Here is a 16,162-nt window from a genome sequence, read left to right as displayed (position 1 = left end):
AGGGGTCTGTCTGTAGCGCCATCTGAAAATGCAAAATGGAATATCCCCCCCCCTCGTTGATTGCGGATTTAGAAATGATCAGATATTTTTTTAATTTCCATTCGCGGACTTCTTTATTATAATTTATTAATATTATTATAAAGACCTCATTTTCCACAACTATATGAAAATTTAGACACAAGAGGGCGCCAGTAAATTCCCAGAGTTTGGCGAAGTATAACTTCATTGTGCCAATAATTAATATTTTCGTAGTTCTTAGTTACTTCTACAGTTCTTGACTATAAATACACACACGACCCAATACTTTAAATAATTTCGATTTTATCTAAGCTTCTTCAGGGTTTGACTAAGATCAAAGTGTAGTAATTATTCACATCAGCTGTTAAACCATAGTGCGAAATTTCTTCAATTTATATTTAGCATTTTAGTTTGCTAGTTCTGGCTACTAGGTTCTCTCGAGACTCTCGTTATATATTATGGAACTTCGTTGCCTACGCAACGGCTAAGTTTAAAAAGTCAAGGCCTACCAAAAATATGGCGTTGGAACCTGTGGCATTATAGGTTTCTCAAGGTCGATGGAGATAAGTGTAGGTTTCTCGGGTAGTTTAAATTTTGGTCACAAGTATCGGCCCCTACCTATCGAGTTTTAAATTGAATATATAAAAGCTGTCTGCTCGTTCAAAATTATCTCTGCACACCAGCCGAAAGCTTCAACCGAAAAACATTGAAATTCAAAATTCGGCTGTTATTTCTTCACATATTTAGTTGACGGATATTAAACTAGATGGCGCGCCGCGCTATACTTCCTATAACAAATTTGGGTTTCACAGAAAACACGTATTTCATTTATTAAAAGCCCTCATTCGAAGTTCATGAAAACTTCTTATTAGGTCCAGATCAGAGAGCCACCTATCGTGAATAAGAAGCAAAAAAAGAGATCGTCGCGTCTTTAAAATGAAGCCCTCTTGTCGGGAGGCGTGCGCGGGCCTTTATAATAACGTAGGCAACGGTTAAGCACACCTCACCACATCCACCATTAAAATTGGATCTATAAATACTCACTCGTAGATTCACCTAAATTCTAGTGAAAAAATTGCTCTAAAAACCAAGCGAAACATTATCCGCATCGAGATGTTTCCACCCACAACGCGGTACCGAGAAACCAAACCCCGCCCCCGAAATTTTCCTTTCATCCAATCGAGGCCATCCGAGAGAGAGAGAGGAGAGTCGGGATGAGAGATGCTGCTCTGATCCGGAAGCTCAAGAGCACCATCCAAAAGCGAGAGAGAGTGAGAGGTAGCAGAAGGGGGAGTAAAAGTTTGTTCCTCGTCCGCGTCACCCTCTTCCCCGTTGGAAAGTTTTGGCGAAAGGTCCCGGTTGGAGTTTCGGGCCCGCAGTGGGAGCGTGGTGTTTTCCGCAGTACCTCGACTGGTTGCTAGGCCTTCGCGAAAATGGAGAACGCCATGTCGTTCAGGCCGATCGGCGGGCCTCCGTTCGGGTTCGGTCTCGGAGCGCCCATCTTCGGGCCCATTCCGATCGGGGATCCTCATCACAGAGTGTTGGATCCGTCGCGGATGGTTCACGCGTTGCGGGCCGAGTTCGAGAGTCCGCATTCCAGCCCGCCCGGAGCGCCCCCTCTCATCGACTTGCACAACTTCGCGGTCAGGTCCAATTCCAACGCCGTCGTGGTCGCCGAAGACAACAAACTGCACAGGTCCCCCAAGGACAACCCCAACAACCTGGAAAGTCCTGACACGGGAGACGAAGTACCCACCGGAAGCACTGACGAAGAAACTCGAGACGGATTCCATAAAATCGGTGAGCTATAGACCGAGTGTTTTCGTAATTCTTATGGCGTTGCCCGCGTGAAAGGATCTTCTCTTTTGTAAAATAGTTTACGCCTATTTATTTACGGTGCGGGGGTATATAAATCTTTAGTGCGTGTGAAAGGATCTTCTCTTTTGTAAAGTAGTTTACCCCGGTGAAAGGATCTTCTCTTTTGTAAAGTAGTTTACCCCGGTGAAAGGATCTTCTCTTTTGTAAAGTAGTTTACCCCGGTGAAAGGATCTTCTCTTTTGTAAAGTAGTTTACCCCGGTGAAAGGATCTTCTCTTTTGTAAAGTAGTTTACCCCGGTGAAAGGATCTTCTCTTTTGTAAAGTAGTTTACCCGGTGAAAGGATCTTCTCTTTTGTAAAGTAGTTTACCCCGGTGAAAGGATCTTCTCTTTTGTAAAGTAGTTTACCCGGTGAAAGGATCTTCTCTTTTGTAAAGTAGTTTACCCCGGTGAAAGGATCTTCTCTTTTGTAAAGTAGTTTACCCGGTGAAAGGATCTTCTCTTTTGTAAAGTAGTTTACCCGGTGAAAGGATCTTCTCTTTTGTAAAGTAGTTTACCCCGGTGAAAGGATCTTCTCTTTTGTAAAGTAGTTTACCCGGTGAAAGGATCTTCTCTTTTGTAAAGTAGTTTACCCGGTGAAAGGATCTTCTCTTTTGTAAAGTAGTTTACCCCGCTGAAAGGATCTTCTCTTTTGTAAAGTAGTTTACCCCGGTGAAAGGATCTTCTCTTTTGTAAAGTAGTTTACCCCGGTGAAAGGATCTTCTCTTTTGTAAAGTAGTTTACCCGGTGAAAGGATCTTCTCTTTTGTAAAGTAGTTTACCCCGGTGAAAGGATCTTCTCTTTTGTAAAGTAGTTTACCCCGGTGAAAGGATCTTCTCTTTTGTAAAGTAGTTTACCCCGGTGAAAGGATCTTCTCTTTTGTAAAGTAGTTTACCCCGGTGAAAGGATCTTCTCTTTTGTAAAGTAGTTTACCCCGGTGAAAGGATCTTCTCTTTTGTAAAGTAGTTTACCCCGGTGAAAGGATCTTCTCTTTTGTAAAGTAGTTTACCCCGGTGAAAGGATCTTCTCTTTTGTAAAGTAGTTTACCCCGGTGAAAGGATCTTCTCTTTTGTAAAGTAGTTTACCCCGGTGAAAGGATCTTCTCTTTTGTAAAGTAGTTTACCCGGTGAAAGGATCTTCTCTTTTGTAAAGTAGTTTACCCCGGTGAAAGGATCTTCTCTTTTGTAAAGTAGTTTACCCGGTGAAAGGATCTTCTCTTTTGTAAAGTAGTTGACCCCGGTGAAAGGATCTTCTCTTTTGTAAAGTAGTTTACCCCGGTGAAAGGATCTTCTCTTTTGTAAAGTAGTTTACCCCGGTGAAAGGATCTTCTCTTTTGTAAAGTAGTTTACCCGGTGAAAGGATCTTCTCTTTTGTAAAGTAGTTTACCCCGGTGAAAGGATCTTCTCTTTTGTAAAGTAGTTTACCCCGGTGAAAGGATCTTCTCTTTTGTAAAGTAGTTTACCCCGGTGAAAGGATCTTCTCTTTTGTAAAGTAGTTTACCCGGTGAAAGGATCTTCTCTTTTGTAAAGTAGTTTACCCCGGTGAAAGGATCTTCTCTTTTGTAAAGTAGTTTACCCCGGTGAAAGGATCTTCTCTTTTGTAAAGTAGTTTACCCGGTGAAAGGATCTTCTCTTTTGTAAAGTAGTTTACCCCGGTGAAAGGATCTTCTCTTTTGTAAAGTAGTTTACCCCGGTGAAAGGATCTTCTCTTTTGTAAAGTAGTTTACCCCGGTGAAAGGATCTTCTCTTTTGTAAAGTAGTTTACCCGGTGAAAGGATCTTCTCTTTTATAAAGTAGTTTACCCCGGTGAAAGGATCTTCTCTTTTGTAAAGTAGTTTACCCGGTGAAAGGATCTTCTCTTTTGTAAAGTAGTTTACCCGGTGAAAGGATCTTCTCTTTTGTAAAGTAGTTTACCCGGTGAAAGGATCTTCTCTTTTGTAAAGTAGTTTACCCCTGTGAAAGAATCTTCACATTTGTAAAATAGTTTACCGCTGTGAAAGGATCTTCACTTTTGTAAAGTAGTTTACCCTGTGAAAGGATCTTCTCTTTTGTAAAGTAGCTTACCCCTGTGAAGGGATCTTCTCTTTTGTAAAATAGTTTACCGCTGTGAAAGGATCTTCACTTTTGTAAAGTAGTTTACCGCTGTGAAAAAACACTCTTTGTCAAATATTTTACCTCCGTGAAAGGATTTTCTCTTCGGTCAAATAATTTACAGAAGAGAAGATCCTTTGACAGGGGTGATATTTAAATACCCAAAGTCTTAACAGATGGCGCCAATAGTCTGATAATAGAAATTTTAAATTATCTACCTAAAAAATATTAATATTATAAGTTTATTTTCCTGTAGATTTTTTTAGGAGTTGAACTTTCAATTTTATAGTTTTTACATAAAACTTGCCTAAAATAGTTTTAGAAGTTGGTTTTTTCATATATTAGTAAGTTATTTATTCCCATCCCGTCTAAAAGTTAAAATTGGGTCAACTAGTTTAAATAAATGCATTGATCTATTATATATTGGTAGTATCTATTATATCGTAACAGCAGAAGTATTTAATATACTCTAATGAGATAAGTATCAGTACCTTCGCAGGCACTAGAGAAATGTTTTACTTTGGCCAATTTTGTATTACCCTGAAAGAAATTGTTTATGTTAGGTCGAGAACATAGCTAGGTACTTAAGTACATTGAACGATAAAGTAGACTCGTATTGTTATACCTTTCAGAATGACAGGGTACTAAAATCCAATTAAATTCAATTGCCATATTATCGTTGTAATAATTTATTTAATTAAAATAATGAAATTTTTTAACAATCGAAATCATTAATTTAACGCTTCTAAAAATATTTCATCGAGCGTATGTCATCTAAAGAAATGTAATTATAGACATTTTGATACTAAATATGATACGCTTAAATTGAGTATAAATTAAAACAACTTTATTTGGTTATTTTAAGGTAGTTAGCGCGTAGTTTTTGGTGGCAGAAATTATAAATTCGTGGATCCACCACAAATATGGAAATTCATACTTCCGGGTTTCATGGAAGCTTTCAGCTTGTAAAAATTTGGCGTGAGCTAGAAATAGTTCAAAATACACGCTAGCTTTTCAGTTTTCATCCACGCTAGTTGTAAATTGTGATTTGTTGCGCATCACGAGGTCGGCGTGTTACCGGACAAGGGTTATTTGTAATATTTACCAGTATTACCAGTAGCCCACAATGGAAACCACTGTGAAATTGACAAAGAAACAAAATAAAGAAAATAAAAAGAAGAAAAAAGAAATCGACTGGATTTATAAGAGATAAGCCAAAAGACCTTTCTGTAAATTCCTAGCTAAACAGGACAAACACTTGAACCAAGACAACATAGCGCTACTTCAGTAAGACTTTAAAAATTCTGCTTATGCTCATTCCTATTTGATGGGTATTTTCCGAAGCGTCACCCACAAACTCGATTTTCAAAATGTAGCTAAGGTAGCCTACGTGAAGATAGTATATTTCAAAATATAGTCCATAACTGAACTATTTACAAAATCAATGAGATATACTTAAAATTGTTAGTTAACTATTTATATGGGTTTGTATAAAATTATAACCGTGAAATGAGTAGGATTTGATCAAAAATCCACTATTTATCCGAGGGGCTGGTCACTTCCATTTTGGGTGCGTCTTAATCATAGTAAAATTATTAAATCAGGGTAATCGTGATTAAATCAGGGTAATCAAGATTAAAAAATCTAATCAAGATTAGAAAATCTAATCACGATTTAAACGAGATTTAATCATTCTAATCATGATCTCATCTTTTTAATCAGGATTTAATCATTTAAACGATATTTAATAATTCTAATCATGATCTAATCTTTTTAATTATATTTAATCATTTTAATCACGATTTAATCGATATAATCGGTTGAATCGAGAATTTATCATTAAAATCAAAACTAAAGTACGATTTAATCATACTAATCACGATATAATTTTTTAATCAGGATTTAATCATTTTAAACAGATTTAATCATTTTAATAAGATTTAATCATTTAATTATGATTAAATCGGATTTAATCTTTTGAGGGGTGCGTCGTTAATCAAGGAAGTGACCTGCCCCTCGTATTTATCCAGACAGCTAGGTTGGCAGGTTTCCCAGCGAATCCTTTTTTGAGCATGCCTGGTTCATGAAAAATGGGGCCAAACCTTCTGCCTCTCTATAAACAAAAGTAAATAACCACTAAAGTAGCATTTCATAGAATGGTCTATCGCGACCTTATTTGCTCACATTTTTATGCTAACACGGTCAAATGTAGAGGTCACTGTGAACGCCACACGCTACAAATCCACGGCTATGAAAACGGAAAGCGAGTGGGTGGTGACTTCAGCGCAAAAAAAAATAATAAGACATCACCCCAAATCTCAATCTTTTCGTTTACACGCTACAAGCTAGGAGCAACGAACACAAGGAGAACGCAGCTAGCCTATAAACTCGTTAACGCAGTGTTGTGTACAAATTTGATTGGACTAACATTTAAGCTGAACGTTTTACGGGCGGGGGGTGGGGGAGACAATTTCCGAATTTTCCCCCTCCGAAGACAGCAGGCGCTAAAGCGTCTAACCAAGGAAAATGTACGCATGAAAATGCACGACTTTTGACGGGTTGCGTTCTCCTTGTTTGGGATGCTGGGTTGCAACATTTTTAAATTAACTAAATAAATTTTTTTAAAATGTCAGATATATTTTATTAAAGGCTAAATCAATTTCTACCATTAGCTAATAGCAAAAGTGACATAAGACCCAAAAGTGTGTCAACTCTTCCTTCGCGCCCTTTAACATATTTTCTGAGAGCTAGTCTCACAATAGACTTCATAGCCTACTAGTTGGAATAGTACTAGCAACGTTATATTTAGTCTATGGTCTGCCGCGAATTTATCTCTTCGATTTACTCGCCCGTAGACATACGTTCTAAAACGCCTCACTCGGCGGCGCTGGGGTGGAAAAAATTTAAAATTTTGATGACGTATTTTCCACCCCCTCTCCCACTCCCTCTTTTTACTTCGAGACAAGCTCCCATTAAACATTTTACCGCACTGACACACTTTTGGGTCTTATGTCGCTTTTTCTAATAGAGAGGTTAAGTTCGCGATACAGCACCAACGAGTTCGAAGAACAGTCTGTGCACGTGTTATAATCAAAGTTTGTGACTGACTTGAACGACAAACGAAAAATAAGTCAGTAAAATCAGAATTAGATATCTTGTGAGAGAATTGTCTCTCTAGGCCATGAAAATGAAACACTCGCCTTTGCAAGGGATATGACGTAAATTACGTCACTTAGAACTCCGTGACGAAAAACGCGTCATTAACTTTCTAGGTGGAATTTTTAAAACGATGTAAAATGTAAAAATAAATTACCTTATTTTCCTGATGGAATAGTTTTAGTTAGGAGCAACAAACACAAGGAGAACGCGGCTAGCCTTTAAACTCGCTAACGCAGTGTTATGTACAAATGTCATTGGATGAGCCTTTACGCTGAAGGTTTTACGGGCGGTTGGGAAGACAATTTCCTAATTTTCCCCTTCCGACGGCAGCAGGCGCTAAAGCGTCTAACCAATGAAAAATGTACGCGAGAAAATGCACGACTTTTGACGGGTTGCGTTCTCCCTGTGTGGGGTGCTGTGTTTGTTGCTCCTAATTTTAACGAAGTATTTATATAGTTAGTCTTTTCAGATTATACAGCGCCACGTAGCGGCCAACGTGAGAAGTTTTGCGAAGAATGTGGCTGCTTAGCAGACGATAAATCCGGGAGTTTATTTGCTTCTCGCGTTGGCCGCTACGTGAATCTATCTAAACCGAAAGGGCTAATTGTATTGCAATTACATCAAGTAATGTTTTAAAATATCATCGGAAGCCTGCGAAGATACATGATTCACACATTAATACTTGATATATACTGCTCTCTTAAGAGATAATATTAATAATAATAATCAGTTAGGCTAATAGCCAATTAAGGCATCACCTTAAGCCCAAGACATCTAGCGACTTTTAAAGCCATTAATTCGGGTGGCTGTGCAAGTAAAACCACAAGTAACATATAGCATAAAGATGACCAATTGTACTCTAAACGATAGTTTGTTTCGCCAATGACAACATAAATCTTGTGACTAGACTTTGGAAATTGTCAGGTACAGGGCCGTATTAAGGCATGTGCCAAGTGCGCCATGGCTCAGAGGCCCCCGTCTTTTTTAATATTATTATTTCAATATATGATTAAAACCACATTGTCGTTAATAGAGTCAAAAAGTAAGGTCTGCATTTTTCTAGGGGCCCCGCATTCTGTTAATCCTGCCCTGGTCAGGAAAATATTCCCGAGAAATCTTCCCCACCAGAGCAATCAATTCTTAGTGAAAATTGAAACGTTTTCAACAGTGAAATTAACGCTTACTTTTCGTAATCTAATGTTGAATTCTCAAATCGGAACTGGAAATCGACTCTTTTAAAGGTCGCTGTTGACCTAGCCAGGGGCGTAGGAGCGTTCTAGAAGTTGGTGGGGGCAAAGAGAAACGAAAAGGGGTCTAAAGAATGCTTTTGAATTTTTAATGGAGTGTAGCTTCTCCGATTGCATCTGTACTTTTTACTACTATGTAAATTGGTGGGAAAAGACTGAAATTTAAACACAGTTGAGGTTCTATAAGCTTAATATGAGCTTAAAATGAACATTTGAGCCTTTTGAAGATTTCAACAGACTCAAAGGTTGGTGAGGTAATAATTACATTAGTTGCCCCTCCCAGCAAAATTCTAGGGAGGGACATTGCCCGCCCCTGGTTCCTACGCCCCTGGACCTAGCCCTTTAAATTAAATTGTAAAAATTATTATCGAACTCAAATAATTTGAAATTGAAATTAATTTTAAAATTTCATATCTGACAATCAAGCTAATAAATTTAACCAGTAATACTATAAGTAACATAATAAAAATAAGTGTGGAGACTGACATTCTTGCTTAGCTACGACTTGGTAGTTGAATATTTATTTGCGCAAAACTTTTAAAAATTAATTCGATGATAATTTTAGATAATTGTCATATTTGTTGCTAAAGTTGCTCAAACCATTTCCTTTTCATGTACAAATTTGTGACACAATATTTATACTTGTCACAGTTCCTCTCTATCGTATTATTCGCATATTTGGGTGTATTTTAGACACTAGGGGGCTCTGTGCTGAACTAAACCTTGATTGGAAAATAGCTATCAAAATTAGTTCGGTGATATTTTTTTGGCAAATTGTCATACTTCACGCGAGGGGCAGGTCACTTCCTTGATTAACGACGCACCCCTCAACAGATTAAATCCGATTTAATAGTGATTATTTTGATTAAATTCAATTTAATCACGATTATGTTGATTAAATCACGTTTAATCATGATTAGAATGTTTAAATCTGATTAAATCATGATTAAATGATTAAATCTGTTTAATTTGATTAAATCCTGATTAAAAAAATTATATCGTGATTAGTATGATTAAATCGTACTTTAGTTTTGATTTTAATGATAAATTCTCGATTCGACCGATTATATTGATTAAATCGTGATTAAAATGATTAAATCTAATTAAAAATATTAAATATAATTAAAAAGATTAGATTATGATTAGAATGATTAAATCTCGTTTAAATGATTAAATCTTGATTAAAAAGATAAGATAATGATTAGAATTATTAAATCTCGTTTAAACCATGATTAGATTTTCTAATCTTGATTAGATTTTTTAATCTTGATTACCCTGATTTAATCACGATTACCCTGATTTAATGATTTTACTATGATTAAGACGCACCCAAAATGGAAGTGACCTGCCCCTCGACTTCACGTTATTACGTTACTTACGGTATGAAGACAAGAGACCACTCAATTAAGAAGATAATTTTCGTTAAAAGAGACGCGTTAATTACGTACTTAATCAAAAAAAAAACCCTCCGAAACTGTCATAAATCGAAAGGCGTCCTCGTCCGCAAAACTGACATATTCATTTGTAAAAGAGGCTCCCCGAATTTCAAGTCTCGAAAGCAAACGAAACATTAATTTCGCGCCGAACTCCTTCTGGCAGCTTAAGATAAAAACCTCCCAAATACTTTAAACTGGCTACTTTTTGGGCCTCCCGCGAATGAGAAATGGGCAGAGAGACGACCCTTTGACAAGGTGGTTAGCAGATAAGCGCACCTCCCTTCGCCATGACCCCGCCGAAGGAATTGACTTCGCCGAGAAAACATTTATAAAGATTAAAAGCAAAAAGTGCCCCGTTTCGGGTAAAGGCAAATAGGGGGAGGGAATTGTCTAAAGCTTCATAAATTATATCAGCCAAAGCGGCTCGGCTGTTGGTGCGCCCGCGTGTTGAGAATATTCGAGGATTCTAAATTCGAACGCACCCCCTTCGTCAGGGGGATGATGATGTGGGATAATCGGGCGAAGATGGTTTTATGACAAATTGAAAGGGATATGTCGGTGAAGCTGCTATTTCGAACAAAATATAATTAGTCAGCAATAACTGGATATTAAGCAAACAAAGTTATTTCATAATAATAATCAGCTAGGCTAATACCCAAGGCACCACCATAGGCCTAGTAGTCATCAAGCGACTTTTGAAGCCATTAATTCAGGTGGCCGGGTTACAATGCGTAGGGGGGGTGGTGGCCAGCCCTTTATGCCACGCGAGCCAACAGCTCGCTACACTAACTATTACCGTGGTTTAATAAAACACACGTAGGAGCCTTTAAGAATTCAACATAAAATAGCCGAAATTCGAAATTCCCGCCGACAATTTACGGGAAATTGGTGCTAGTATCTTTCCGCCAAATGTACTAGATTTTTTGCCATTCTTAACCTGCAACTGAGTTTAATAGACCTTTAGTGCTTCCCAGATCTTTCGTCATAAAATAGTGCTTCAGGTCTTAATTCTCAGATACCTGAAGATAAACAGTTAGTTAGATGCGATTACTTTAGTATTTTACAGTGGCGTCGCTAGGGGTGGGGGTGGGGCGGTCCGCCCCGGGTGCCACCCGGTTTGGCGTTATTTGGGGGTGACAACCGACCTCGAAAACACACACTATAGAGATAATTAAGTAGCCCACCATGATATCCGCCCCGGGTGTCACCCATGCTAGCTACGCCACTGGTATTTTATATTCCCCTCACCCAGCAATCAGATATAGTATGGTATCTGATTCATTATCTCAAGTAACCCATTTGAACTGATCTGCTATAACTCATTTCATCAGATTAAGTTATCTGAACAGTTATCTGACTAATATGTTTAATATGTATATAATTTAATGTAAAGTAAATAAAAATAAACAGTAATAAAAATTTTGAGGGGATTTTAATCGGGGGATATGTCAAATCAATAACTGTGGCATAAGTCTATAATAGTGTTCCATAAGTTTGCCACTTTGGGGAATATTTTACTGAGAGCTAGTAACGGAGTGATGTCATCACAAAATGAAAATCTCCCCCTAGCGAGGCGCTGTCAAAGGCTACGTGTGACGCGTTAGCAAGCGGACGCAAAACGACGACGAAGCCCGTAATGCAGTCTGTCTTGTGAATAGCTCTCGGTAAAACGTTTGTAAGTGAAAAATAGGAAGTGTCACACTTATGTATCAATCTTATAAACTTATGCTGTGAGACATCTGAAATCTGCTCATCAACAATCTATATCAGTTTACAAGGAATTCAGCTTTTTATTGGACCTGTATCAACTGATCTGATGATATCTGAACGTAATCGCGGATAAACAGGCATCTGATTTATAACAATTATTTTATCATATTAGAGAACGCAAAATTCCGGTTGGAAGCACTATGATACAAATCAACGGTCGAATGGGCAGATTAAGAAACTCGAATTTGAACCAGAATATATAAGTTCTCGTCCGAGTTTGCTCGAATGAGTATGAAAGCCCAGTAGAAACATTTACGTGCACGTTCAGATGGGTGACAAAGGTTGAGGGGATCTACGGGGTAGTTTAGGCATAGGCTCACAGCCTACCACCAATTTTGGAGGGGAGCCCCAAATTGATTGGGTTGGGGGTTTACTGCGTAAGGTTTTTGTCTTTTTGATATTACCAGAAGTATATAGCGTAAGTCTGAAGAGAGAAGTGGGGTGGTGAAGTAGTTAGCAAAAGGATCCCAGCTTATGGAACTGCGCTAAAATAATCAGCTAGGCTAATACTCAAGGCACCACCTTAGGCCCAAGTCATCGAGCGACTTTTAATGGCTTTAAATAGGTGACCGGGTTACAATGCGTAGGAGGGTGGTGGCAAGCCCTTCATGTCACGCGAGCCAACAGCTCCCTACACTCACTATTACCGTAATTTGGGGCCTATAAGTCGCAAGATGACTTGGCCCCTCAAAACCATTGTATTTCTCAATTTTAATCTCTCATTTTTTAATAAAATTGAATTGAATTGAATTGAACCTCAACAAGTTGGGAATTTTGGGATGGAACCTAGGAGCAACAAACACAAGGAGAACGCAGCTAGCCTTTAAACCCGCTAACGCAGTGTTGTGTACAAATTTCATTGGACGAACCTTTACGCTGAACGTTTTACGGGCGGGGGGAAGACAATTTCCGAATTTTCCCCTTCTAACCAATGAAATCTGTGACGTTATCCTTATGTGAGGTGCTGCGTTGAGTTCGTAAATTGTCTTCCCGCTGGCTAGAGGGTTTTCCTTGAGTTCTTCAGTTTCCATAAAAACTTGCTGAGGTAGGTTAACGGTAATAGTAAGTGCAGGGAGCTGTTGGCTCGAGTGGCAGGAAGAGGTTTCCACCACCCTCCTACACAATTTAACCCGGCCACCGGTAATTGACGTCACTAGTTTTCAATTGGCTATAATTTCCGAGGAACGGTGCACCGCATATGTGCTTAAACATTACCACGTGTAAATATTACGGGGCGTTGGGATATTTACTGATTTATAAATATCTCAGCAGGAGAAGCCGGGTTTGATCCCAGCTCGCAGCAACTCCCCGCTGGTTAAATGAGTTCCCTCCGTCCCCCCCCCCCTAGTTCTTCGGTGACATTTAAAACTTGTTGAGCTTATTGTCGGGGCTGAATTGGGCCTATGGTTGTGCCTTGGCTATTAGCCTAGATGATTATTATAAAGCAGGAATACATACCTCTACTTGGAATGCTTATCGCGGCAGATTTTCTTCTCGATGTGGCTGGTGGTTTTTTGACGTCACTATGTTGCCTACGTGAGAGGGGAGCGCGCGCAGAGGGGTTTTTTTTTCTCGTAGGCGGGGCCAAAGCCGTCAGAGTGATCTTACCATACGCGATACGCCAGGATAAGCATTCCTAGTAAAGGTATGGATTCCTGTATTAAGTCATTATTTAGCTCCAATTATTTTTTGTTCTAAAAAGTTATACTTGTTTGAAGCGAATAATATTTGCAGTAGACTTCTCTCGTAAAAGATATTGTATACTTCTGATATCTCATAATACCATAAGTATATAATTACGTTCCGTAAGTGCATCAGTTACTGATAGCTACGCGTGATGAGACGTAGAATCGGTCGATCTCCAAATTCGAAAACACGTTGCCATCTTAGGATTTAAAAGCGGGTAACTTTGCCCACTAGACTTCGTAAAATGCCGTAACAAAATATAATATTAAGATCCGTCAATTATAACTCTCCGGTCTTACGCTTAGTCACCATGACGACGAGCCAAAGAGCGTTTATTCGATATCTCTGATGTCTACCGAAAATGTAAGGTCACTGATACACTTATAAAATTATACTGAAATGCTTCAAAAGTTTAGCTTCTTTTAAAAATAGCCTAGTTGGGTAAAATCACGTTCATTCCGACCAATTATATTTCATCGTTTTAAAATAAATAGCAGATTCATCGATATATCCTTTTTAATCTTTTATAAAACCATCCATCTTCTCGTGATTGATATTTTTCTTATTATTTCACTTTGTATTTTTCTATTTACAGTCTCGATACTTATTTCCTCGTAAAGAGTTTATTAATTATAACGTTTTTGGATATAAAATCCCAATAAAACTTAAGTTATAGCTTAACTAATCAATTGAAAATCACCAAATTTATTTTAAACATTAAAGGACTGTTTGATCTATGCCTGGAAATATAAGTTTTGGGTGTATATATTAAATGGAATATTTTTTGAGTATTTTTCTCATTTGAATGGCCTATAATTCGGTTTGTTTCCCGGTTACGTTAATGGGGATAAATACCAGGGCCGCCTTATCCATAAGGCAGACTAAGCAAAGTGCCTAGGGCCTACGAATTTTGGGAGACATAGGGTCTACGATTCCATAAAATAGGGCCTACGAAGGTCCGAAAAGACGATAAATGAGATATTTTTGCCTAAGGCCTACGGAAAGGTTAAAACGGCCCTGATAAATACGAATAAAACGCGTTTCTGATCTTAAATTTCAAAATATGTACTTTCACCAACGAAGCTATAGCGTTTACAACAGTCAATTTGACGTTCCAATTCAATAATTTGTCATTATTTCGTCGAAGTAAGCAATATAAATAATTAATAATTAGCAAGGCTAATACCGTTAGGCCTAGCCTTGGTCCCACGCAAAAATTAGAAGTCACACTTAACACTAAGTTTCGTTTGTGGTGTTTGTGTGAACTACGTAATCAGGTCGATAATGGTTTCAGGTGTCACCGACGATTAAAGGATGTTAATCCATAAGTTACGTAACAGCAATAAGTATGACATTTCGTATAGTTTTAGGGCTAGTAAATGTACTTGGAAATTGTATATTTTCCTTTGATATATTTAGACACTAGGGGTCTCTGTGCCGAACTAAACCTTGATTGGGCAAAAACTCTGAAGATCAGTTCGTTGATCATTTTTGCTAACTGTCATATTTCTTGTTACTTTTGATAAATCTAATTAAAAGTATGAAAATTAAAACAACTTTGTAAAATTTTCACATTAATTTTTATAAAATCAAAAATTTATATTTACAATGTAATAATAATAATAATAATCAGCTGGACTAATACCCTTGGCCCCACCTTAGGCTTAAGTCATCAAGGGACGTTTAAAGCCATTAATCCAGGTGGCCGGTTTCGTGGTGCATCATCAGAGACAAAGTTGTTTTAATTTTCATACTTATTACTCGCGCATTGGACTTGGAAAAACCCCACACCCTAAGCCAAATCTAATTACCCCAAGCAAAATCTAATTAAGTCTAACAACAAAATCTATCTAACGCAAAAACGAATTTGTCCAAAAAAATAAGATTTTTTCCCCTCGTTTGCAGGTTCCACGAACTACGCGCAAGACGAACTATCGGAGCGCACGTCCGAAGTCAGCTTGAACGAATCCTCGTCGCATCAGTTGTTGAATCCGGGCGGCGGCAGCAAGAGGAACCGGCACGCCAAAGCAGTCCGTCTGAGCATCAACGCCCGCGAGCGGCGCAGGATGCACGACTTGAACGACGCCCTGGACGAGTTGCGCTCCGTTATCCCCTACGCGCACTCGCCGTCGGTCAGGAAACTCTCCAAGATCGCCACTCTCCTCTTGGCCAAAAACTTTATCCTGATGCAGGCCAACGCTCTGGAGGAGATGCGCCGGATCATCGCCTACATGAACCATTCCGGGGTCCCGATGCCCCCGGCCGCCGCCGCCGCTGCCGCCGCCGCCATCTCCATGGCGCCCATGTCAGCCAGCCCCGGCAGCGAGGCGCCCGCGACGCCCGGACCTTACCGGCCAGCCAAGGACCCGGACAGGCGCGCCTTTAACGCCGCTCACCCCGGGACCACCCCGCCGAATTGCGTACAATGTCACGATAGTTGAGATCAAAACCAAACAAATTGAGATTGTGACCAAAAAAAACTTTATCTGGTTCGAAATGTTTCATTTATAATCCACGATTACGACGATATCGCAGCCTGGGTAAAAAGAATTTAGAGAAAATTATGAAACGCTGAACAGAGTGCCGAAGAGACTAAATTTCAAATCGTGCTACGGTAATCGTATTAGCGGGAAAAATAATATATAAAATAATTTATTTAGTGTTTAATGTATAAAAATATAATTAAGAGTCATTAAAATTTCAATCAACCAATTTTAATTTGTGATCATTTTATAACGAGGAGACAAATGTATTATCGGTTGGTTTTTTATTAACCCCGAGGGGTCGGACACTTGCCATTATTTTGTACGGGATTTCGTAGAGGTCGGGGACGGTTAATCATTATCCATGATTAAATTGATTTTTTCGGGAAAAAAAGTAAACAAAGAAATTTACCGGTTA

The 16,162-nt window shown here is 38.8% G+C and overlaps 1 protein-coding gene across 1 annotated transcript; it reads left to right on the top strand.

Annotated features, from left to right (window-relative positions):
- Positions 1-1,307: 1,307 nt before the first annotated feature.
- LOC149948938 (uncharacterized) lies at positions 1,308-15,836 on the top strand. Its single transcript, XM_090172828.1, has 2 exons — positions 1,308-1,818; positions 15,167-15,836. Exons 1-2 carry the CDS (start codon positions 1,452-1,454, stop codon positions 15,700-15,702), a joined length of 903 nt encoding a protein of 300 aa, XP_090028954.1. The 5' UTR covers positions 1,308-1,451; the 3' UTR covers positions 15,703-15,836.
- Positions 15,837-16,162: the final 326 nt, after the last annotated feature.

Source organism: Leiobunum rupestre, chromosome 4 (assembly GCF_980474605.1).
Source record: "Leiobunum rupestre chromosome 4, qqLeiRupe1.1.hap1, whole genome shotgun sequence".
NCBI lineage: Eukaryota > Metazoa > Arthropoda > Arachnida > Opiliones > Sclerosomatidae > Leiobunum > Leiobunum rupestre.
Note: the sequence above shows the minus strand (reverse complement) of the source record. Positions and strands in the feature narration are given on the sequence as shown.

Bases quoted from the DNA above. Each gene is read 5' to 3' on its own strand.
- LOC149948938 (XM_090172828.1), top strand. From the start codon at position 1,452: ATGGAGAACGCCATGTCGTTCAGGCCGATCGGCGGGCCTCCGTTCGGG. The intron at 1,819-15,166 runs GTGAGCTATAGA...CCTCGTTTGCAG, and splicing joins AGACGGATTCCATAAAATCG to GTTCCACGAACTACGCGCAA.